This window comes from Bufo gargarizans, chromosome 5 (assembly GCF_014858855.1).
Source record: "Bufo gargarizans isolate SCDJY-AF-19 chromosome 5, ASM1485885v1, whole genome shotgun sequence".
NCBI lineage: Eukaryota > Metazoa > Chordata > Amphibia > Anura > Bufonidae > Bufo > Bufo gargarizans.
The window spans coordinates 418,859,440-418,886,254 of record NC_058084.1 but is presented as its reverse complement, the minus strand read 5'-3'; the positions used below and the strand labels follow the sequence as shown (position 1 = coordinate 418,886,254).

At 44.6% G+C, this 26,815-nt stretch overlaps 1 protein-coding gene across 1 annotated transcript in view; it reads left to right on the top strand.

Moving 5' to 3' along the window:
* The window catches only part of PTPRN2 (protein tyrosine phosphatase receptor type N2), a 1,552,619-nt gene that overhangs the window by 811,727 nt on the left and 714,077 nt on the right, over window positions 1–26,815 (top strand). Inside the window, exons 8-9 of the mRNA XM_044294005.1 lie at window positions 20,638–20,678; window positions 22,933–23,330. Of these exons, the coding sequence (XP_044149940.1) occupies window positions 20,638–20,678; window positions 22,933–23,330 (439 nt within the window). The remainder of the gene's footprint in view (window positions 1–20,637; window positions 20,679–22,932; window positions 23,331–26,815) is intronic.

Here is a 26,815-nt window from a genome sequence, read left to right as displayed (position 1 = left end):
CCTTCTCTTCTGCTTTTCACCCGCAGTCGAATGGTCAGACTGAGCGCCTCAATCAGAATCTGGAGACATATTTGCGCTGTTTTGTGGCAGAGAACCAGGAGGATTGGTGTTCATTTCTCCCTCTTGCTGAGTTTGCTTTGAACAACCGTCGTCAGGAATCTTCTGATAAGTCACCATTTTTTGGTGCATATGGGTTCCATCCGCAGTTTGGGACATTCTCGGGAGGGGCTCTTTCTGGTTTACCTGAGGAGGAGAGATTTTCCTCGTCTTTGTCTACCATTTGGCAAAAGATTCAGAGTAATCTCAGAAAGATGAGTGAGAAGTATAAGCGTGTGGCTGATAAGAGACGTGTGCCTGGTCCGGACCTGAATGTGGGTGATCTGGTGTGGTTGTCTACAAGAAATATTAAACTGAAGGTTCCCTCCTGGAAATTGGGCCCCAAGTTTATTGGGCCTTATAAAATTTTGTCAGTCATCAATCCTGTTGCCTTCCGCCTTGATCTTCCACGGGTTTGGAAGATACATAATGTTTTTCACAGATCTCTCTTAAAACCATATGTCCAGCCCACGGTACCCTCCTCTTTGCCTCCTCCTCCGATTTTGGTTGATGGCAATCTGGAGTTTGAGGTTTCCAGAATTGTGGACTCTCGCATTGTCCGCGGTTCTCTTCAGTACCTCGTTCATTGGAAGGGTTATGGTCCTGAGGAGAGGATGTGGGTTCCGATGTCGGACATTAAAGCCACTCGCCTTATCAGGGCATTTCATAGGGCTCATCCTGGGAAGGTGGGTCCTGGGTGTCCGGAGTCCACCCGTAGAAGGGGGGGTACTGTCACTACCAGAGCTTTGAGACGTTCTCAAAGCTCTGTGTCTCCACCCCTGTGATGATGTCACTTAGGGTTGGAGGTTTTCTCACTGTTCTGTTTCTCCGCCCCTGTGATGAGGTCTTACTCTCAGCTGTCTCTCCTGCGTTTGATTTCTCTGCCTTTAAATCACCCCTCCTCCTATTGCAGGGCGTGGATTATATTTCTCCTTTCAGTTGTAGCTCTGCCTTGAGTATCTTCACTCCTTTAGCTACTAGTTCTCTGGACCTGTGTTCTGCTGCTGCAAGCACTCCGGATATTGCCAGCGGTCCTTGGATCCGTCTTCTCTACGGCTGCAGCTCCATCAGCTAAGTGTGCAGACTTTGTTATGTACCTGGTGATTTCCTGACTGGATCTGAGGTGGCCCCGGTTCCCTCCTTATTCTGTGCAGGGCATCGGAGGCTGTGCCCCTTCCACTATTGTAGGGGTTACAGGGCTCATCAGTCTAAGGTACGCGGGCATGCCTCGTTCCACCATTTGGATCCGGGCATGTGCTTTAGCAGCATAGGGAGAGTGTTGAGGGTCTGACAGGGGTCACCCTTTCTCTTCCCTAGTTTGGGTCCGGTCAGTAGCTCTTTTTACTGTGTATACTCTTGTTACCCTTAAACAGCCGTGACAACGAGTGTGTATAGTGTGAGAGAGCAGAGATAAGGAACCCGTCTGCTCCCTAGACGGTAAAGCCCAAAAAATCCACCGGCAGCTAGTAGAGCATGTCAGTTCTGTACACAAAAAGGTTTCCATATCTAATATAGAAAGCAGAGTGTCTGTATGTATGTCCGCTAAAGGATTCTGCACCGTCACATTTACAATCACGAAATTTGGCACACAGGTACATAAAGTGTCCGGGAAGGTTTTAGACCAGGTCTCAGCTCTCTAGGACGTACCGTTCCTGAGATATTCCCAAAAAAATGCATTAGCCAATAGAAGCTTGGTCACATGACCCTTATCAGCCAATAGAAGCTTGCAGGCCGTTAGCCTCCACATATACACAGTTTTACTCCAGGTTTCCAAAACAACAATTTTTCTTCACTGCTGTAGGTCAGCTTTACAGGAAATCTGTCACCAGGATAATCACTATTGAAGTAAAGCCATGGCCTAATAGCACTTAGTACCTTATTTCAAGATGTGCCTTTGTTCCAGCAATAGATATTTTATCCTCTGAAATTACAGTTTATTTGGTATGCAAATGAGTCAGTAAGGTGCCCAGAGGGGCGTCACTCTTGCAGGAAGGAGCCCAGACACGCCCCTGCCACAATATGTCCACCCTCAAGAGACAAGCTTAAAACCCCGCCCCCAGGTCCAGCTAAACCACGCCCCGATCTGGTTATGCCATGCCACTCCCACTCCTCAGCCGACAGGGGTTGAAAAAATGAAATGAAAAATCAACTTCTGTCAGCTGCAGGGGTGGGAGGGAGGGTGACTTTCTTCCTGCAGCTCACACTCAGACAGCACAGTGCTGCTGTCTGAGAGTGAGCTGTTCAAAAGGACATCCTTGTGTCCGTCCAGGCCCTGCGCCAAATGGAGGACAGGGAGTCTGTCCTAAAACTGGACCTCTGGCCACCCTAGGGGAAGGCTGCTGTGGAGGTCACAGTTAAAGGGATGTTCCGCTATAGAGGTCAGTGTTAAAGGGATTCTGTCACCAGGTTTCACCCCTTTAAGATAAAAATATGCTTATGTTCAGGGTGCCTTCACGATTCCTAATGTGGTCTTATAAATGTAATCTGTAGGCTCATTTTGCTAAACAACCGCTATTACTAACCTGTCAATCAAAAAAATAAGGTGCCCAAGGGGATGTAAATGGATCCAAGCTGCCGGCCGCACCCGCCGCCGTTCGTGCCCAGCGCCACCTCATAATCTTCTGTGACGCCTCCCGCTCTCCCGCTCTCCCTCCCTCCCCCCTCCTCCTGCTGTAACATCGCTGTGACGCCTCCCGCTCTCCCTCCCTCCTCCTCCTGCTGTAACATCGCTGTGACGCCTCCCCCCTCCTCCTGCTGTAACATCGCTGTGACGCCTCTCGCTCTCCCTCCCTCCTCCTCCTGCTGTAACATTGCGATGTTACAGCAGGAGGAGGGAGGGAGAGCGGGAGGCGTCACAGCGATGTTACAGCAGGAGGAGGGGGGAGAGCGGGAGGCGTCACAGCGATGTTACAGCAGGAGGGGGTGGGGCGTCACAGCGATGTTACAGCAGGAGGAGGGGGGAGGCGTCACAGCGATGTTACAGCAGGAGGAGGGGGGAGGGAGGGAGGGAGAGCGGGAGGCGTCACAGAAGATTACGAGGCGGCGCTGATGTCGGGAAAGGCGGCGCTGGGCACGAACGGCGGCGGGTGCGGCCGGCAGCTTGGATCCATTTACATCCCCTTGGGCACCTTATTTTTTTGATTGACAGGTTAGTAATAGCGGTTTTTTAGCAAAATGAGCCTACAGATTACATTTATAAGACCACATTAGGAATCGTGAAGGCACCCTGAACATAAGCATATTTTTATCTTAAAGGGGTGAAACCTGGTGACAGAATCCCTTTAAGGGGCAGATTGCTGTAAAGACCACTGTTAAGGGGGAGGGCCCCTGTGGAGGTCACTGTCAAGGGGGTGGTGTGCTGTGAAACTCACTGTTAAAGGGGAAGGCTCAAAGTTAAGGGGGTGGGCTACTGGGGAGGTCCAATTCTATGGAACGGGGCACTGTGGGGGGGGCAGTTTTAAGGGGTGGGGGGCTGTGGAGGTCACTGTTCAGGGGGCAGGGGCTGTAGATGTCACTGTTATAGTGGAAAGTGTTGATATCTTTTAACGACACACACAAACATTAAATGAAATAGATTACATATACCCGAGTGAAGCCGGGTCCTTCAGCTAATTTTTAATAAAGACCAATTGAAAAAAATTATTTTTAGCTCAAAATAAGTACTATTAAATAATTTCAAAACATTGCCCCCAAAGGTGTACATAGCCCTTAACAATCCAAATGCATGCTAATCATAAGATGGACACTACATAAAATAACTTAGGCACAACATTCTGGCTCAGAATAAATCTGTCCGGGTATTGAGACATATAGGAGTTAAAAAAATATCTGTGATCTATTATACAGTATGTTAGCACTTATGTTCTTTAGAAATGAGCAAATCAAATTTGATGTGGAATTCAATCCGAATTTCAGGAAAAATTTGACTCACACCAAATCCGAATTTCTTCACACTTCGTGGTAGAGAATCGCATTTTTTCCTAAAATGCCTGCTGCACGTGTTAGGACATGGAGCAAGGAACTCTGGGAACGAGAGATCACCCACAATGCCATGCATGCAGCCAATCAGCAGCCAGGCAGCCCTGTGATGTCACAGCCCTATAAATAGCCTCAGCCATCTTGGATTCTGCCATTCACCAGTGTACTTAGTGCAGGGAGAGACGTCATCAGGAGCTAGGGACAGCGCTAGGAAAGACTTTAAAACTTTTATTTTGCTGTATAGAAGTTCAGGGAAAGGATAGGGAGGAATCATTCCACAGTATTGAAGCATAACAGGGTTCAGTAGGGGAGTTTACAGCCTATTACACCTTGCTGCACTGACTGTGGATCCAAATTGCCATTATACAGCTCTGTAAGTGCTGTTTGATAAAGCCATCAACAGGGTTTATTACGAGGAAATATTTATACGTCTTATTTGCCCTAGTGCGGTTCAGTTATATGTTCTAAAGCCTTTTTTGGCTTGTATTAGTGGAAAAAAAATATATATTATTTTCCATTCAAAAAAAAAATTTGCCGTTCAGCTGTACAGTTATATGTTCTAAATCCCTTTTTGGCATGTATTAGTGGCAAAAAAATATATATTATTTTCCATTCAGCGGTGCAGTTATATGTGCTAAAGCCCTTTTTGGCGTGTATTAGTTGAAAAAAGGCTTATTAGCAGTTGTGTGGTGAAGTGAGAAAATTACAGACTTTTTTGGGGTGTTTCAATTTCCTTTATATTTATTTATCTGATCTAACAGTATGTCAGATAGAGACGTGCTAGGCCTTGCACAGGGGAGTGGCAGAGGCCTAAATGTTTTTGGTGCAGGCACAGGTCACAGCAGAGTAAGAGGCAGCAGGAGTCGCAGCGAGAGGCCTGAGCTACCGGTGTCATCTAGCGGTCGTGTCTTGACCAGCAACCCAGCGGTTCTTGAATGGTTGACTCAGTCATCTCCAGCCAAAAGTCGGTGGGTTTGTCAAACACAACCCTAGTTGGCATGGCCCGGGAGCAGGCTCTGTGCCCTCACCTGTCCTCAACCTGCCTCTGTCCTTTTCTGTTCGCTCAGCCAGACAAGTATTATATGCTGTGAGCTTAGCTCCACTATATAGCGAGGACGAGCTACTAGAGGACAGTCAGCAGCTACTGGCCAGCCAAGATGTGGAGGAGACATCCGCCGCTTCCTCTGGTAGGCGGGCAAGTAGTGATGATGAGAGTGGCGCGGGAGCTGGTGTTGAGAGCTGTCAGGCTCCTGACCCAGAGTCTGTTGAGGAGGACATCAGTGACGTACAGACAGTACTCGATGATGATGTAGCTGATCGCACTTGGGAGCCGGGTGAATTAGGGGCTTCATCATCATTGGGAGAAGAGGGTGGTAGCTTGCCCGTGAGTCAGCGGTGGAGCCATCAAGTCGCTAGCCTGGCTGGGAGTCAGCAGGGTGGCAGCAGTGGGAGGTCCGGAGCCAAAAGTGCCTGGGGTAGACCACCCGCTTTGTAGGAGCCTACCTGCCCGGAAAGTAGTGGTGCAGGGGTTCACGGAAGCAGCGGCGTAGCAGTCAGTCAGCACGCACTGTTGGGGGTAAAATCACCAACTCTGCAGTTTTTTTTCAGTATCCAGGAATACGGGATAAACAAGCTTCATGTCCTGGAACAGATGCTGGTAAATCTGGCTGGTCAGGGGACTAAAGACGTGGTGTGGAATAGATCTCACGGCCACATGAGCCCTGTGGGGACTGAACTGAAGGAGGAGGACATTGGAGCACAAGCAATGTATAGCGAAATGGGTGGTTTTTCTACACAGGTGACAGGAGAGGAGGAGCATAAGCAGCCAGAGGAGCTATAGGGTGATGAGGAAGACAAGGCAGATGACCCAGACACACAGTGGCAGTATGCAGTGGAGATGGAGGCAGGAAGTCCCTTCGAGTTGCTTTCACAAATGGCCCGATGAATGTTCACTTGCTTGTGTAGAGAAGATCATAAAAAAGTGTGAGACCACTTTTCGACACTGCTGGCATATAGATGAATCCCCAGGATTAATTATATTCTTATATTGAGTTCAAGTCAACGCGTTTCAAGGGCGAAGCGCCCCCTTCGTCAGGACAATTTACAGAATAAAAATTCACTCAGTATAGGAGTATTTAAAAAACAATTTTGGCGGGTTAATCTGGGGGAGGTTCAGAGGCAGGAGCGGGCGTGTTTAGTATAATGACGCTTCTAGTCTGTGGACCTCGTTACCAGAGCCCTTCAATCACATTCAATTGCACTAATTGGAAGATAAGAGAGACACATGAATCCTATCACCAGACACAGAAGGGTTCCCAAACCCCGCAGGGCCGCTGTATCATGTTAGTACAGAGAACAGGAATCGAGGCAAACCACAGCGCTACACAGGGTGACTGTGTGCGCTGCGAGGGTGTGAGTTTGGAGATCATGCAGCGCTGGAGATTCACAGGATCGCCGCACTTATACAGAGAGTGCATGTAGATATGAATGGCTCCGGCTCTGTGTGAGAGGACGGTGTGTGCTGCAATACCATTGAGAAGCCAGCGCTGTAAAGGAGTTGTCACTATTATTGTTATTAATTTTATTATTCTCTAATCTATGCATGAAGTTATATAATGGAGCGCTCGATTCAGCGCCACTGAAGTTTGCACAATATACAATGTATCCCCCTATGTGTCACACTGGATACTAATGTGTCTCCCTTATCTTCCAATTAGTGCAATTGGATGTGATTGAAGGGCTCTGGTAACGAGGTCCACAGACTAGGATCGTCATTATACTAAACACGCCCGCTCCTGCCTCTGAACCTGCCCCAGATTAACCCGCCAAAATAGTTTTTTAAATACTCCTATAGCGAGTGAATTTTTATTCTGTAAATTTTCCTGACGAAGGGGGTGCTTCGCCCTTGAAAAAAGGCGTTGACTTGAACTCAATAAAAGAATATTATTAATCCTGAGGATTCATCTATATGCCAGCAGCGCCGAGAAGTGGTCTCACACTTTTTTATGATCTTCTCTAACAAACTTCAAACAGTATGTTAGCACTTTCCTCTTCAAACTTTCCTGGAACTATCGAGACAGGAAGAGACCCAGGCAGCAGCACGTCATTCCCTGATGCTGGTGGGGATAGATACCAGCTAAGGCATATAAAGTTGTTGTGACTCCTCACAACAGCATCCGGTAAGCAAATTACGCACCATAATACTATATTATTTATAAGGCGGTACCACACATGAGGCGCTGTGTTTTTTTTGGTCTTTTTCTTGTTTACACTTGCTTGTGTAGTGACAGCCAAATTGTCAGCATTCGGCAGAGGGATGACTTCTGGTTCTCCACCTTGTTGGACCTTCGCTACCAGTCCAAAATGGGGGCCTTTTTTACACCCGCTGAGAGGGAGGACAAACTGAACTACTATAGAGACATTCTATGTAGTCAGTTGGCCCCTGACTATCTGCGCCATTGTCCATTCTGTCGCAGTCTGACCAGGAGGGCCCTCTACGCTCAGGTTCCTCTGCCATGCCTGCTGTGGCACGGTGGGGGTGGGGGGGTAGGAACAATTCCAGTTCAATCAGCAGCAACTTGAGTCTAGAGTCACTTATGAGCAGCTTTCTTCACCCGCCTAGTAAAGAAACGATTCACCAGCAGCAGCAGCAGCTAGACCTGGAGCAGGACATGAACCAGCAAGTGGTGGCATACTTTGACAGCACTCTGCCACCCCACATTGAAGATCCTCTGGACTACTGGGCAGCCAAACTGGATTTGTGGCCGCAACTGGTAGAGTTTGCTCTGGAAAAGCTTTGTCAAGATGAATCAGGTGTGAATCAGCCAGGATTTCCAACCACCAATGCCTGATGCATCAGACTAGATCATCCATGGTGCCACACCAATACTTTGACAAAAGGGATCGGTTTCCTCTGGCTACCTGCCTCCGCTACTATTCTGATGCTGACACCCACCTTATGCCACACATCTGATCCCAAGTGTTCCTTCTTTCACCCACCAACTTCAGCTGGTACTGGTATTGCCACCCACCTCCCCACTCTGTCAACGAGTCACTCTGGGGTCTCCTGATGCTGCTGCCACCTCCACACTGTAATTGTGCCACCCTGTGGCCTCCTCCTGATGCTGCTGCTGCCACCGCCATCTCCACACAATGTTATTGTGCCACTCTGTGACCTCCTGATGCTGCTGTTACCTCCACACTGTCATTGTGCCACCCTGTGGCCTCCTCCTGATGCTGCTGCCGCCACCTCCACACTCTGTCATTGTGCCACTCTGTGGCTTCATGTTGCTGCTGCTGCCACCTCCACACTGTCGTTGTGCTACTCTGTGGCCTCCTCCTGACGCTGCTGCCGCCACCTCCATACTCTGTCATTGTGCCACTCTGTGGCTTCCTGATGCTGCTGCCACCTCAACACTGTCATTGTGCCACTCTGTGGCCTCCTCCTAATGCTGCTGCCACCTCCAGACTCTGTCATTTGGCCACTCTGTGGTCTCCTCATATTGCTTCCATCTCACCACTATGTCATAGGGCCACTTTCTCATGCTGTTCCCACCCTCCCCACTTCATGACTAGGCCACTATTTTGCCTTTCAACCTGGCTGACATCATCATTTATTTGACCCTTCTAATCTGTCAGAAGGAAGGAAAAATGAGATGCACAACGGATCCTGCCTATGTAACAGCTGTAAGTCCTGCATCACATAGTCCCTATTTTGCATCACAATTGGCTTATGATTTGGTAGACAAAAGCAGGAGTGGTTACCAAACACAGGAGACATGCAAATATTCCATTCACGTGTCATCTCTGTTTTGGATTCATTCCTGTTTTATTCCTGTTTTTTTTGGCTTTAGCAATACTGATGGATTACTGACCAAATGCTGACCAAGTTAAGGTCGATGCTCCACAGACAGGATCTGTTTTTTGGGGGTTATTGTTCTGATGGATCAGAGGAAGGGCAAAATAATCAGTGACGTCAACACAAATTTACTGCTTACACCCACTCCACTCTTTTGGGGGGGCTTTACTTCTATAAGCGTTTAATAGAACAGGTTCTGTAGACATCTATGTGGAATCAGCTGACGACGGTGTACAAGGAGTGCGCTCTTTCACGCTACAGTAGGATCTTGGGCCTCTGCATGTTTTTTTTTACATGCCGCTAACATCGACCTGTAAGGCTGAGTCCACACTTGAGTTATTTGGTCAGTTTTGGCCCCGTAACTGCCCAAATAAGTGAAGTGTGCAGTGATTCTAAGAGCGACGCCTGTCATCTGCATATCATACTGACCCACAGTATTGTTTCACTACCACAGCAGACTCCCTATGCGTGTTGTTGCAAAGCACAGTGTTCTACACTACTACAAAGGCTCTTGAATTTTTGAGAAATTCGCTCATCTCTATCTCTATTCATTTAACTGTCTACTGTGTAAATGCATGCCAGTGCTGTATCCACCTTAAAGGGAAAAAAAACAAAAAACATGAAAACATTCATCTTAGAAACTGCACTGAAAACACAGCATAAATATCACACTTTGTAGTCTATCGCTTGACACCTGTGACCTGCAATCAATAATCTCCTCCAAAGTGCAGGGAAGTAACCTTGAAGACTTGTTGTTAAGCACTACATCTTATGTTCTGTATTATATAAGGCAGACTATTTCCATAATCTTTTTCTTCAAGATCAATGTATTGATTTCTAAATGTACAGTTCGGTAAATTTTGTGAAAACAAGTCTTTGCCTCAGAGACAATGGTGCTACAGGCTGCATAATTTACATGTTGTATATTTTAATATACAGTATTTTAGCCTAAAAGTAGGAATTATTTAAAGTTTTAATTTTGGCTGTATGGGACATGTGCATCCATAGTTAAAAGCAAAAAAAACAAACATATTTTAGTAATATTGAGTGTAATACAATTTTTAAATTTGATTTGAGAGACCCTTCTTAAAGAAGTCCTGCCACCATTAAATATTATTGTAATATAATTCAGCATGAAAAACGAGTTGCTTTTATAACTTACTTCAGTCTTTATTTCATTAAAATGGCACTGCCTGGTGTTAAATCAGTATAATAATGTGCACAACCACCTCCTGAGGTGGACGCTCACACTCATCCTTTAGCTGCCCCAAGCTGTATTTCCTGCTAGAAGCTGTGACAATTACAGGGGGAAAGGAGCAGCAGAAAGGACACACCTCCTGGAGAAAGAAACACTCCTGAGAAAGTGCACGCCCCTGAGCTGCCAGCTTGAAATAAATCTAGCAGAGCAATTAGAGCAATGAATGGAGAGATCTGTGGATGCATGTGAGGTACAGGGCCGGTTCTAGCTTTTAGAAAGAGATTGTCATGTGCTGTTTTATTTCTTAAATCAATCCTGGCATAACCACTTCAAATGCTGATTATATAAACCTATATAATACCTACAGTCAGTCTGTAATACTTTCTGAAATCTCATGTATTGACATAAGAACAAGTGTCCATAGACTGGGCTTGGGATTCATTTAACATTCAGTCTGATATTGTATAGTCTCATCAAAAGTTCTGTATCAATGTTCCATGCTATGTACTGTTTGGAACACCTATGTCCATGCTGTCTATATGCCTTATATGAGTTGTCCAGGATTAGAAAAATAGGACTATGTATTGCAGCTCAGCTTCATTGAAGTGATTAGCGCCGATCTGTGATCCCACGCATAACCTTTGGGCAGGTGTAGCAAGCATTACAACCACATTAAGTAGTGTGGCTTAGCGTATCCTGTCTCACATTACACACAAGGGAGGAGGAGCACCCTGCCGCAGCAAACTACAGTTTGTTTGTGGTTCTGTGAAGAAAGGAGTGCAAATGAGCTCTTAACAAGCTCTGCCACCAGATGTAAGGCATTAGAGGCAGAGCTTGTTAGAACTCATTTGCATTTCTACCCAGAATTCCAGAGGAGCATGTATGGCTTCTAAGTCTCCTTATACCAATTAAGGCGCTCTCTCCTGAAGGAGAGATAGTAACCCCCAAGTCGTGGGTCTGTAGGATGGAGTGACAGGCACAAGTTATTGTTTAAAGGCTGTAGTTAGCCAGGTCCATAAATATTGGGACATCGACACAATTCTAAAATGTTTGGCTCTATACTGTCACGGACGGTGTACAGGAAACAAGACAAAGCAACATGCATATATGACTGAGTGGATCCAAAGCTAAGGAACCAAAAGGGAGACCCCTGCACAAGACCTGAGACTATCCCTGGCTGCTCAGCCTATGCAAAGATCCGAAAGGTGGAGGTTTGCATATCCACGTACCTCGACTATATAACCCCTGAACACCCTACAATAGTGAGGGGACACGACCACCGGCTCCCTACTCCAGACACGGAGGGAGTCAGGGTCACCTGGGATCCAGCAAACAGAAAATAACAGATAAATGTTCAGCACTTAACTTTGTAGCAGACAGGAAAACAAGATCAGCATGCACACACACTCCAGGAGGAAGTATAAGCCGCCCAGCAATGCACCATGGGGAGGGATTTAAAGGGAAGCAATCAGTCCAACTCCATGACAGCTGAGAGAGGCTAACGAGATGAGGAACTGAACAGCACAACAAAGAGAACTCAAGGAGGAGGTTCTGAAAGGCCTCTGTCAGAGCTTCTCAGCTGTCTGGTTGTGACAGTACCCCTCCCTCTACGAGTGGACTCCGGACACTCAGAGCCCACCTTCTCAGGATGGGACCTATGGAAAGCCCTGATGAGACAAGAGGCCTTAATGTCCGTCACTGGGACCCACATCCTCTCCTCAGGACCATAACCCTCCCAATGAACAAGGTACTGAAGAGAACCGCGAACAAGACGAGAATCCACAATCCTAGAGACCTGAAATTCAAGATTCCCATCAACCATAATCGGAGGAGGAGGCAAAGGCGAGGGTACAATGGGTTGAACATAAGGTTTCAATAAGGACTTATGAAAAACATTATGTATCTTCCAAGTCTGAGGAAGATCAAGACGGTAGGCAACAGGATTGATGACAGACAGGATTTTGTAAGGCCCAATAAACCTAGGACCCAACTTCCAGGAGGGAACCTTCAATTTGATATTCTTGGTAGACAACCACACCAGATCACCAACATTCAGGTCCGGACCAAGCACACGTCTCTTATCTGCCACACGCTTATATCTCTCACTTATGCTCTTTAGATTATCCTGAATCTTTTGCCAAATAGATGACAAAGACAAGGAGAATCTGTCCTCATCAGGTAAACCAGAAGACCCCTCTCCCGAGAAAGTCCCAAACTGCGGATGAAACCCATATGCACCAAAAAATGGTGACTTATCAGAGGACTCCTGACGACGGTTATTTAAAGCAAACTCAGCAAGGGACAAAAAAGAACACCAATCCTCTTGATTCTCCGCCACAAAACAGCGCAGATATGTCTCCAGATTCTGATTGACGTGCTCTGTCTGGCCATTTGACTGCGGGTGGAAAGCAGAAGAGACTGACAACCGAACCCCCAAGCGAGAACAGAAAGCCTTCCAGAGTCTAGAAACAAACTGCGTGCCCCTATCAGAGACTATGTCTGAAGGAATACCGTGCAATTTGACAATGTGATCAATAAATGGCTGCGCCAGCGTGTTAGCATTGGGCAAACCAGGAAAAGGGATGAAATGCACCATTTTGCTAAAACGGTCCACCACCACCAGAATCACAGTCTTCCCCGAGGAACGAGGCAGGTCCGTGATAAAGTCCATGGACAGATGTGTCCAAGGACGGGAAGGAATGGGTAAGGGAAGGAGAGGACCTGATGGCCGTGAATGAGGGACTTTAGCACGAGCGCAAGTCTCGCAGGCTGCCACAAAACCCTCAACCGACTTACGAAGCGCAGGCCACCAGAATCTCTGAGCGATGAGATCCAGTGTGGTTCTTGCCCCCGGGTGCCCAGCAAGGACCGTATCGTGGTGTTCCTTAAAAATCTTGTGTCTTAAAGTGAGAGGCACAAACAACCTCCCAGGAGGACAAAGATCAGGAGCCTCTGACTGGGCTGCCTGCACCTCTGCCTCCAATTCAGAAAAAAGAGCAGAGACCACCACACCTTCAGCCAAAATGGGACCCGTGTCTTCAAAATTCCCGCCTCCCGGAAAACAACGTGACAGGGCATCTGCCTTCACATTCTTAACTCCAGGGTGGAACGTGACCACAAAATTAAACCTAGAAAAGAACAAAGGCCATCTGGCCTGTCTCGGGTTCAGACGCTTGGCTGACTCCAAGTAGGCCAGATTTTTATGGTCAGTAAATACGGTAATAGGGTGTCTGGCTCCCTCTAGCCAATGGCGCCATTCCTCAAAAGCCAACTTGATGGCCAACAATTCCCTATCTCCCACATCGTAATTTCTCTCTGCGGAGGAGAGTTTTTTCGAGAAAAAGGCACACGGTCGCCATTTGGCAGGAGAGGAACCCTGAGACAAGACCGCCCCCACACCCACCTCAGAAGCATCAACCTCAACTATGAAGGGTAAAGAAATATCAGGTTGCACCAAGATGGGAGCGGAAGCAAAACTCTCCTTGATATTAGAAAAAGCCTTACGCGCCTCTACTGACCAAGAAGAAAAATCTACCCCCTTTCTGGTCATATCAGTAAGTGGTTTAACAATAGAGGAATAATTCAAAATAAACTTCCTGTAATAATTGGCAAAGCCCAAAAAACGCATCAGCGCCTTCTGATTCTCAGGAAGCTCCCACTCAAGCACAGCGCGGACCTTCTCGGGGTCCATGCGAAAACCAGAAGCGGAGAGAAGAAACCCCAGAAATTGAATTTCTGGAACCGCAAACACACATTTTTCCAGTTTCGCATATAATTTATTCTCCCGCAGGATGAGCAAGACCTGACGTAAATGTTCCTTATGAGTTTTGAAATCAGGAGAAAAAATCAAAATGTCATCCAAATACACTAATACAAATTTTCCTATCAAATGATGAAAAATGCTGTTCACGAAATGCTGAAAAACGGCTGGGGCATTCATCAAACCAAAAGGCATAACCAAATTCTCAAAATGGCCCTCAGGAGTATTGAAGGCCGTCTTCCATTCGTCTCCTTCTCTGACCCTGACCAGGTTGTATGCCCCTCTTAGATCTAATTTGGAAAAGACTTTAGCCCCAACAACCTGGTTAAACAGGTCCGGGATCAGAGGAAGCGGATAAGGGTCACGAATAGTGATACTGTTCAGCTCCCTGAAATCCAGACAAGGTCTTAAAGAACCATCTTTTTTCTTAACAAAGAAAAAACCAGCGGCAACAGGTGACTTCGAGGGTCGTATGTGTCCTTTTCTCAGACTCTCAGAGATATAAGCACGCATAGCGATCCTCTCAGGTTGGGAAAGATTGTATAAACGAGATTTAGGCAGTTTGGCGTCTGGGATGAGATTAATAGGGCAATCGTACTCCCTGTGCGGGGGCAAATCCTGAACTCCACTCTCAGAGAAGACATCCGAAAATTCAGAGAGAAAAGATGGTACAGTCTTAGTAGCAACCTCAGAAACAGATGTCATGAGGCAATTCTCTCTGCAAAAGTCACTCCAACCATTTATTTGCCTCGCTTGCCAATCAATGGTGGGGTTATGTTTAGTGAGCCAGGGTAGCCCCAACACTAGAGGGGTAGGTAATCCGCTAAGGACGAAACATGACACATCCTCAACATGAGCATCACTCACAATTAAACGGATATTGTGAACTATGCCCTTTAATGATTTCTGAGAAAGTGGAGCGGAATCAATAGCAAAAACAGGAATATCCTTTCCCAAAGTGCGCACCTGGAAACCATGAGTTATCGCAAATTGATTATCAATGAGATTGACAGCTGCTCCACTATCCACAAAAATCTCACAAAAAATGTTCTTGCTCTCTAGCGCCACCCTAGCCGGCAGGACAAAACGGGAACTACAAGCAAACGGAAAAACTTCAATTTCCGCCTCAACCCTGCCAATAGTAACAGACGGAACATTTTTAAAAGATTTTTTCCTGTTTGTTTCTTTATTACTCCCAGAAAACTGCCTGAATCTCCTAGAGGGACAAATATTTGCCAAATGATTTATACCTCCACAACAAAAACAAACCCTCCCATGCAAGCTGAATCTTCTATTGTCAGAAGCAATCAACCCCAGCTGCATGGGCTCCTGCTCAGAAGGGGCTGACAGCGACTGAGACCCCTGCGCACAGAATGGGACCGCTGCACTGTCCTGGGACTGAGTATGACAAGAAGGGGACATCTCTCCTCTCTCTCTAAGACGCCTGTCAATACGAACGGCCTGAGACATAGCAGAGTCCAAAGAAATAGGCCTCTCATGAAAGGCAAATGCATCTTTCAATCCCTCTGAAAGACCATGGCAAAATTGACTTCGGAGTGCAGCATCATTCCAACCAGTATCAACTGCCCATCTCCGAAATTCTGAGCAGTATATTTCTGCGGATTGTTTACCCTGGCATAATAGGCGTACTCTAGACTCAGCCAGAGCAATACGATCCGGATCATCATATATCTGACCCAGGGCTAAAAAGAATTCATCCACTGAACGGAGAGGCCGTGCCCCCTCCGGCAGCGAAAAGGCCCAGGACTGAGCGTTACCTCTGAGCAGCGATATAATAATCCCCACCCTCCGTTCCTCATCACCAGAGGAATGGGGAAGAAGGCGAAAATGGAGTTTGCAAGCCTCTCTAAAACGCACAAAATTCTCACTACCCCCGGAGAACGTATCCGGGAGCGAGATCTTAGGCTCAGAACAAACTCCATGAACGCAAGCTGAACCGGTCACTTGAAGCTGAGAAAAAGTGTTACGGAGATCAGCTACCTCCAATGAAAGACCCTGGAAGCGTTCAGCCAAAAGTGAAACCGGATCCATGCTTGAGACGGTTTTGGCGGCTTATAATGTCACGGACGGTGTACAGGAAACAAGACAAAGCAACATGCATATATGACTGAGTGGATCCAAAGCTAAGGAACCAAAAGGAAGACCCCTGCACAAGACCTGAGACTATCCCTGGCTGCTCAGCCTATGCAAAGATCCGAAAGGTGGAGGTTTGCATATCCACGTACCTCGACTATATAACCCCTGAACACCCTACAATAGTGAGGGGACACGACCACCGGCTCCCTACTCCAGACACGGAGGGAGTCAGGGTCACCTGGGATCCAGCAAACAGAAAATAACAGATAAATGTTCAGCACTTAACTTTGTAGCAGACAGGAAAACAAGATCAGCATGCACACACACTCCAGGAGGAAGTATAAGCCGCCCAGCAATGCACCATGGGGAGGGATTTAAAGGGAAGCAATCAGTCCAACTCCATGACAGCTGAGAGAGGCTAACGAGATGAGGAACTGAACAGCACAACAAAGAGAACTCAAGGAGGAGGTTCTGAAAGGCCTCTGTCAGAGCTTCTCAGCTGTCTGGTTGTGACATATACACGACCACAATAGATTTGAAATGAAATGAACAAGATGTTCTTTAACTGCAGACTGTCAGCTTTAGTTTGAGGGTATTTACATCCAAATCAGGTGAACGGTGTAGGAATTACAACAGTTTGCATATGTGCCTCCCACTTGTTAAGGGATCAAAAGTAATGGGACAGAATAATAATCATAGATCAAACTTTCAATTTTTAATACTTGGTTGCAAATCCTTTGCAGTCAGTTACAGCCTGAAGTCTAGAGCGCATAGACATCACCAGACGCTGGGTTTCATCCCTGGTGATGCTCTGCCAGGCCTCTACTGCAACTGTCTTCAGTTCCTGCTTGTTCTTGGGGCATTTTCCTTTCAGTTTTGTCCTCAGCAAGTGAAATGCATGCTCAATCGGACTCAGGTCAGGTGATTGACTTGGCTATTGCATAACATTCAACTTTTTTCCCTTAAAAAACTCTTTGGTTGCTTTTGCAGTATGCTTTGCGTCATTGTCCATCTGCAGTGTGAAGCGCCGTCCAATGAGTTCTGAAGCATTCGGCTGAATATGAGCAGATAATATTGCCTGAAACACTTCAGAATTCATCCTGCTGCTTTTGTCAGCAGTCACATCATCAATAAATACAAGAGAAGCAGTTCCATTGGCAGCCATACATGCCCACGCCATGACACTACCACCACCATGCTTCACTGATGAGGTGGTATGCTTAGGATCATGAGCAGTTCCTTTCCTTCTCCATACTCTTCTCTTCCCATCACTCTGGTACAAGTTGATCTTGGTCTCACCTGTCCATAGGATGTTGTTCTAGAACTGTGAAGGCTTTTTTAGATGTCATTTGGCAAACTCTAATCTGGCCTTCCTGTTTTTGAGGCTCACCAATTGTTTACATCTTGTGGAGAACCCTCTGTATTCACTCTGGTGAAGTCTTCTCCTGATTGTTGACTTTGACACACATACACCTACCTCCTGGAGAGTGTTCTTGATCTGGCCAACTGTTGTGAAGGGTGTTTTCTTCACCAGGGAAAGAATTCTTCGGTCATCCACCACAGTGGTTTTCCATGTTCTTCCGGGGTCTTTTGGTGTTGCTGAGCTCACTGGTGCGTTCCTTCTTTTTAAGAATGTTCCAAACAGTTGTTTTGGCCACACCTAATGTTTTTGCGATCTCTCTGATGGGTTTGTTGTGTTTTTTCAGCCTAATGATGGCTTGCTTCACTGATAGTGACCGCTCTTTGGATCTCATCTTGAGAGTTGACAACAACAGATTCCAAATGCAAATAGCACACTTGAAATGAACTCTGGACCTTTTATCTGCTCATTGTAATTGGGATAATGAAGGAATAACACACACCTGGCCATGGAACAGCTGGGAAGCCAATTGTCCCATTACTTTTGGTCCCTTAACAAGTGGGAGGCACATATGCAAACTGTTGTAATTCCTACACCTTTCACCTGATTTGGATGTAAATACCCTTAAATTAAAGCTGACAGTCTGCAGTTAAAGCACATCTTGTTAGTTTCATTTCAAATCCATTGTGCCAAAAATGTCAGAATTGTGTCCATGTCCGAATATTTATGGACCTGACTGTATCTTTGCATTTACTTTTTTAATTGTTTATTTGCCTATTAAATGCAAAATTAAGCAACTTTATATATATAGTTTTCATCAAAAACGTACCGTTTTGTTTCTGCATATTGTGTGTAAATCCTGTTTCCTCTGTCTCTCTCTGCTCTTACCTCTCTTCACATAGTGTTGGAGATAGCAGCAGGAAGAGTGAGAAGGTTTTATATGGCAGATCAGAATGTGGAGTGGGGGAAGCAAAAGAATCACATAATCTGCGTACAACGCTAGAGAGGTCTGCAGGGGGGAGGTGACTGGGATTGCACACTTCTGAGCATTAGTGGCTGCCAGTAGGAGAGGAGATCTTTCATAATCTGTAGCAGAAACAGTCAGTCCAGAAATAAAGCTGTACCGATACATGAGAGCTAGTGAAGACAGCAGTATCTTGGTCACACAAACCTCACATTCAGCATTTATTTCTGTGAGGAACACAACTAAAAAAGTCTAAAACTAAAAGAGGGTTGTAAACTACAAAGAGTCTAAAAATGGATGATGGAATGAAGATTGCAGACTCAAACTTTATCTTTTTTTTTTTACGCAAGGTAACTACTATAATATATTCTAACATATAGAAACATCATTCTTTTTCTATGTGAACAGTATCTGTAGCCATCACATTATTTCTTTAATTAAAGGGATTCTGTCACCTCCCCTCAGCCAAAAAACGATTTAAAAGCAGCCATGCAGCACAGCTTACCTGGATTAAGCTGTGCTCTTTTATCTTGAAATCCGTCCAGCAGTTACTGCAAAAAACGACTTTGATCGATAAGGAAATGTGTCCTGAAGGTGCCCAGAGGGGCGTTTTTTTCTTCTTAGTGAGCCCAGTACCGCCCCTCTTTCAGTGCCCAGCCCGCCTTCCTTGTACAGTCTAACCGCCGCCCCCAGCCTGCCACAGCCTCCCCTCCCTCTCCTCCCCCTCCCTCACGCCGAACGAAGTCTCGCACAGGCGCAGTACCCACTGAGGGCTGCGCCTGTGCGATCATCAGGAGACTGAGGGCGGCAGCTTCATCCTCGTCACTGGGCATGCGCCGAGCCCAGTGACGTCCGATGCTCGCTCTTCCCTGCTGACTGAGGGAAGTCACTGGGCTCGGCGCATGCCCAGTGACGAAGATGAAGCTGCCGCCCTCAGTCTCCTGATGATCGCACAGGCGCAGCCCTCAGTGGGTACTGCGCCTGTGCGAGAGTTCGTTCGGCGTGAGGGAGGGGGAGGAGAGGGAGGAGAGGCTGTGGCAGGCTGGAGGCGGCGGTTAGACAGTACAAGGAAGGCGGGCTGGGCACTGAAAGAGGGGCGGTACTGGGCTCACTAAGAAGAAAAAAACGCCCCTCTGGGCACCTTCAGGACACATTTCCTTATCGATCAAAGTCGTTTTTTGCAGTAACTGCTGGACGGATTTCAAGATAAAAGAGCACAGCCTAATCCAGGTAAGCTGTGCTGCATGGCTGCTTTTAAATCGTTTTTTGGCTGAGGGGAGGTGACAGAATCCCTTTAAATGGTATTTACAGACTACCACCTTTAAAACATAGCCTTTATTAAATACCATTAAAAACCCAAATAACCCATATTATATAACTTATGAAAAAAGATGAAAAGAAGTCATAAACTACAGGAGTAAATACTCAATACTCTGGGACATTGATAGGCAGGTGTGGACCAGATATATTAAACTAATGGGCTCTGACCCTACTTCTGGCTCTATAGTTATTATTCTCTGCCTACAAACGGAATTGCTGCCCCCGATAGGGGCGATCCCGTATCAGGAACCTCCTGAGCGCCCTTGGATGACCCTGAATGAGGGATAAGCTACCAGCTAATATATGCTGGACCAGGACCAGAGCCCATTAGTTTAATATACCTGGTCCACACCTGCCTATCAATGTCCCAGAGTATTGAGTTTTCACTCATGTACTTTATGACTTCTTTTCACCTTTTTTCATAATTTATATAATATGTGTTATTTGGGTTTTTAATGGTATTTAATAAAGGCTATGTTTTAAAGGTCTGTGACTACTGATTTTCTATATGCCACCTTTTGTTAGATTATATCCACAGACAGGTTTTCATCTAAATTGTAAATTCCTTTAAATAATTGGTGTTTTCCATCATTAGAAGTGATAGCTTATTACTGAAAATGCTCTCACATTATTGTCAGTTAGGAACCTGCTGAGACCCCCAGTGATCCTCAGAAATTTTCCATGCACAGTAGCCCTCCCTCACTGGAATGGGGCAATGAGACTGTTTAGCAGTCCCCGGCATAGTGGATAAATGAGAGTGCTAATGTACAGGAAAAAAGCTGAATGGAGCTCGGCGCTTCTGTTTGTGATTTGCAGGGGCTACAGAGTTCAACCCCCCCATTAATGATGTTATGACATATTCTAGGAATACCTAGGAATACCCAGTGGTGTTATCAGCTTGAGGCAAATTGAAAGTATTGTCCAGTGCATATTCCAAAATGATCATTATTTAACTGAATGTGACAGAAATTATTAATGTTTGTTAATTTGTTCTATTTTCTTGAAGGTCAAGAACCAAGTAAGAAACAGTCAGAGTACGAAATAAAGGTACATTTTCTTATTATTTGTTTGTATTTTCTTTTAATCTGTGTTTTTTTAAGTCCTAATGTTTGGAAATGTAATAAATAAATCATTGGGATGTGATTTGGGCAAGAGGTACTAACCTTGTATATTCTTTGGTAATACAGTTACACAAAATTTGTGTAGAGGAATAGTACTTTGTATTTGTTTTGAATTGCACTAATAATGACGGTAGGTCTAAAAATGGTTGCTAGCGTCTACAAAAAGTAAGCGACTTATTGCCCCTGAATGCTTATGCCTCATGCTAATATGAAAAACAGTTCATACTCTGATTAAAAAGGGGGGTGTCCAAAATAGTCACCCTTTATGCAGAAATGTAAAGCTGGATTTATATATTTTTGTTTAAATAAACAATATATATAATAGTCATCTTATACTCTATGTAGAAATGGTCGGCAGATGTGTATCTTGGGAACCGTGGCTCTAGGGGGCACAGTATTTGCTTACTTATGTCAGTATAGCAGCTTAATGTCTTGTGCCCATATATACAATGCATTTGGAAAGTCTTCAAGCCTTTTAAATTTTTTCCCGTTTTGTTATGTTGCGGCTTTGTGATAGAATAAAAAAGATGCAGGTTTCCCTCCCTATAATTTTGCACTCAATACCCCATAATGACAAAGAAAAAACAGAATGTTTAAAATCTTTGCTAATTTATTGAAAAAGAAAAGCTAAAATCTTGCATTGACATACAGATGCAGCCAAGCTAAACTTGATGGTTAACGCGTTAAGTAAACAATGGCAGGAAAATGTTAATTGACTTTTTCAATGGATTTCAACAGCTTTTGTCACTTTTAACACAATTTTGTCACAATTTTAGCTCGGCTGCATCTGTAAGTATTCAGACCCCTCACTCAGGACTTAGGTGAAGCACCTTTGGCAGTGAAACAGCCTCCAGTCTTCTTGTGTATGATGCCACAAGGTTTGCACACCTGCATTTGGTGATTTTCTGCCATTCTTCTCTGCAGATCCTCTCAAGGTCTGTCAGGTTGGATGGGGACTATTGGTGGACATCCATTTGTAGGTATCTCCAGACATGTGTGATTGGTTTCAAATCAGGATGCTGGCTGGCCCACTCAAGGACATTCACCAAGTTGTCCCTAACCCACTTGTGTGCTATCTTGGCTGTGTGCTTAAGGTCATTAGCTTTGTGAACCTTCTTCCCAGTCGGAGGTCCAGAGCACACTGGATCAGGTTTAATTGAGAATATTTCTGTACTTTGTTCCATTCAGCTTTCCCTCAACTTTGACCAGTCTCCCTGTTCCAGCTGCTGAAAAGAACCCCCTTCCCCCCCTACACACACACACACAGCATGATGCTGCAACCACCATGCTTAACTATTCTGATGATATTGGGCAGGTGCTTAGCAGGTCCTGGTTTCATCTAGACATGATGCTTAAAATTGAAGCCAAAAAGTTCAATCTTGGTTTTATTTTTTTTATTTTCTCTAGTCTTTTTATTTTCTCTATTGACAAATAGCTCTAGGAAGAGTTCCAAACTTCTTCCATTTAAGAATTATGAAGGCCACTGTGCTTGGTAACCTTCAGTGCAGCAGAAAGTTTTTGTACCCTTCTTCAGATCTGTGCCTCAACACAGTCCTCTCTGTGAGCTCTACAGGCAGTTCTTTCCTCCTCATGGCTTGGTTTTTGCACTGATATGCCTTGTCAGCTGTGAGACCTTACTGTATATAGACAGGGCTGTGTCTTTCCAAATCATATCTAATCAACTGAATTTACCACAAGTGAACTCCAGTCAAGGTGTAGAAACATCTCAAAGATGATCAAGAGAAATGGGAGGCCCCAAAGCTAAATTTCAAGTGTAATAGCAAAGGGTCTGAATTCTTATGTCCATACAAAATTTTAGTTTTTAAATTTTTTATAAATTTGTAAACATTTCAGAAATTCTGTTGCCACTTTCTGATTATGGGGTATTGAGTGTTGAATGATGACTGAGTAAACACTTTTTTTTTTATTTTAGCAAAAGGCCAAAACAGCAAAATGTGAAAAAAGTGAAATGGTCTGAAGAATTTTTTAATGCATTGTACTGCTATCATTTAGCAATTTTGCAACATTCTATAAAGTTGACATAAAAGTTTAACTTTGCATGTACTTTGTTTTACTTATTTTGACATTAACCAGCCTGTATTACATGTTGCTCTTTTCTATTTTTCAAGTAATTTAAAAAAAAATGTAAAAATTGTAATTGATCATAGTGTGTTTTCTAGGACAAAGACATAAATTCAAAGAAAGAAAATCTTCCAGATTTTACTGCTAACACCATGTCACACGAGTTAATTTCAGAACCAATTGAAAAAGGATTTAAAAGGTTTGGTGATTTCCACTACATCTCAGATGAAGATGACGATGATGATGATGAAAAGAAAATTGGGATTGAAAATGTGAAAAGTGAGACTTACACTAGAGAGCTGACAGCTCAGAAGAAGTCAGCTGAAGATGACACTGATTCAAAGGAAGAGATAGAGCTTCAGCGCTGGGTTCAGGAAAGCTATGCCCAGGATGACAATTCATTTGAAGAAGAACCAAAGAAAATGGAACAAGAAGTAGCATTTCAAGTGAAGTCGTCCAGCAGTGACAAGTATGGCTACATTGTGACACAGAAAAAGTAAGACTTTTAGACCGAGTAATTTAAAGTTCTTATCATGCTTGGGCCCTAAACTCTTTAAGGTTGTGTTCACATTTTCAGGCTCCAGTTTGGACCACCATTGCATATTCTGTCAAAATACCACAGCATGCTCTGTATGCTTCTTGGTCTGGTAAATTGCTAGGTCGCCTGACAAAAACCTAATGGATTCCAGTATTGTCTGTCCTGAAAGTGATCCAGCGATGTTATTTTTGTTGTTCTGCCCCTATAATGGAAGAGAACATGGTTGTTGTGAACATGTACTCCAGTTTCAAGAGGTATAAGTAGGCTTAAAGGGGTTGTTCACCCCTAGAGATGTTTATTACAGAAAGCGAAATAAAAAATAGTGTTTGAGGGGCACTCAAATATCTGAGGGCTCTGGACAACAATGTATGTCATAAAATCTATATTTATTGTACGTCACAAAAAATGCCATAGAACAAGATATAAAATGAATTAGACTATCGGTACATAAAAGTTGACTTGGAAATGTTACTTGGAAATGTCCCGTATTAGAGTGGATCTCTAGTTATAAGAATATGTCCATCTCCTTAGTAACCAGCGTAATAAATATCTTCAATCAGCCGATACTGAAAATAGTAATGTACCAACAGACTTGTGGACACCTGCCGGGTATCTTCTTTCTCCGCCGCCCGGACCTACTACGGTGTCCCGTGTGGTCTCGCGGTCGTTGCGCGGCGTCCCATGTGACCTGGCGGCGTCTCACATGACTTAGGTGTATCCACGTGACCAGCGTGAGCTGCGCCAAGGGGAGTTAGGTATTCGGCTATGCGTTCCACTTGAGATCTGCGGACCGGAACTCTGTAAACTTCTGGATTTAAATGGAGATGTTCAGTTTTGCTTGCATAAATAGCAGCATATAATAATGTCCATAATAATAAAGTGGTTGCTGGGCCACTCCGACCAGACGCGTTTCGGGGTAACTCCCCTTCCTCAGTGGTAGTGTCAGCAAGCGAAGAGTGTGACGTATTTATACCCCAATCTGATTTGAATAGGATGATGGGATACTAGTGCATCGTAAACTCTGACATGGAATAGTTGCAGCCATATAAAAAACGCAATTGCGTTATTGATGCGTTTTACATAAAAACACATTAGACTTGTCCAAAACATTAGATCCATAATAGGTGAACCACAAGAGTACAAAATATATAGAAATTGTATAAAAAATTTGGTAAATAGAAAAAAAATATATACAAAATTGCTGGAATGATTGTCTATACAACTGTATAGACAATCATTCCAGCAATATTTTATATTTTATTCTATTTTTTTACCACATTTTCTATACAATTTCTATATATTTTTCTATATATTTTTATTGACGTACAATAAATATTGATTTTATGACATACGTTGTTGTCCAGAGCTCTCAGATATTTGAGTGCCCCTCAAACACAATTTTTTTATTTCGCTTTCTAGATTCGGGTGATTCCAGAGGAATGCACCGAGTCCATAGGGGTCCCTCGGGTGAGCTGCTAATTGTTCATTTGAGCCTTACAAATGTTTACTACAGACCCCCCCAGCATGGCTGAACCCATGATGGTTATCATACTAGCCTGAATCCTGCCCCATTGCCACCCCACCTCTGCAGGACTCGAGTCTCCCCATGTCAACATCTGATTGGCCACAGCGATATCATGTTACCCATGTCTCATGTCGCTGGGTCATGTGATACATGGGTGACACGCCACTGCTGCAGCCAGGCATTGGCTGCAGCATTCATGTGACCGGAATAAAACTGGATGTTGACGTGGGGGGACCCGATTCCTGCAAATCTTGCAGGGCAGTGATAGAGCCAGAACCCAACGGAGGGGATTAGTTTCCCTGCAGGTCCACCACAGGAGAAATTAATTGCACTTCATGCAAATGCAATCAGCATATTAACTCCATGAGGTCCTTCTGGACTGAGTCATCAGTGTTTAATGCTGGATATTACTCGTACAAGTCATTCTAATTGAGAAAGATAGTCGGATGAGAAGCAAAACATCTTAAAAAGGAAAGATTTAAGTCTGCATACACAGCAGCACAAGTGCCTGATGCTCCTACATTAATTAATGCTGAGAGAATCAGATCTTTATGTGACTGGTTGATGGCCATAAGAATGGAATAATTTGCCCCCTGGGCATCGGTCCACTGGAAAATTTCCCTGTAGGGTCTATGGCCAATCTGTCCATGGAGGCAGGTCTTGTGCTCCAGTGTGTTTGCTATGTGTCCAGTGTACTCTCTGATTGCTTCTAATAAACACACAGCAAAATAATTATTTTGGCTAATAGGCGATCGGATCTCTACCCATAGTACACTACCCTTACATAAGAAGGAAGGTATATGGAAGAAGATAAAGAACTAGCTGACTGCCTCAATGAATACTTCTGTTCTGTTTTTACAAAGGAAAATTAAGGAAAAGGACCTCAGTTAGGGAGGAAGACTAATGAATCTTTTGATGCATGTGTCTGTACAGAGGAAGAGGTTCTAAGTCAGCTGTCTAAAATTAATACAAATAATTCACAGGGGCCTGATGGGATACACCCAAAGCTATTAAAAGAGCTTGGCGGTGAACTAGCAAAACCATTAACAGATTTATTTAACTGTAGTCCTCCCAGAAGATTGGAAATTGGCAAATGTTGTGCCCATTCACTAGAAAGGTAGTACGGAGGAATCGAGCAACTATAGGCCAGTAAGCCTGACATCAATAGTGGGGAAATTAATGGAAACGATAGTTAAGGAGAGGATTGTGGAACATCTAAAATCCCATGGATTGTAAGATGAAGATCATGTCAAACTAAACGTATTGATTTTTTTGATTGGGTGACTAAAATAATAGATGGCGGAGGTGCAGTAGACATCACTTTTCTAGACTTAAGGCTTTTGATACTCTCCCACATAGAAGGCTTATCAATAAACTGCAGTCTTTGAGCTTGGACTCCCATATTGTTGAATGGATTAGGCAGTGGCTGAGGGACAGTGGGGTACCTCAAGGATCTGTTCTGGGACCAATATTGTTTAATATGTTTATCAGCGAAATTTCAGAAGGCCTCGATGGTAAGGTGTGTCTTTTTGCTGATGACACAAAGATTTGTAACAGGGTTGATGTTCCTGGAGGGATACACCACATGGAAAAGGATTTAGAAAAACTAGAGGAATGGTCAAAAATCTGGCAACTAAAATTTTATGTTGATAAGTGCAAGATAATGCACCTTGGGCGTAAAAACCCAAGGGCAGAATATAAAATCAGTGATACAGTCCTAACCTTAGTATCTGAGGAAAGGGATTTAGGGATCATTATTTCAGAAGACTTAAAGGTAGGCAGACAATGTCATAGAGCAGCAGGAAATGCTAGCAGAATGCTTGGGTGTATAGGGAGAGGCATTGCCAGTAGAAAGAGGGAGGTGCTCATGCCGCTCTACAGAGCACTAGTGAGACCTCATTTGGAGTATTGTGCTCAG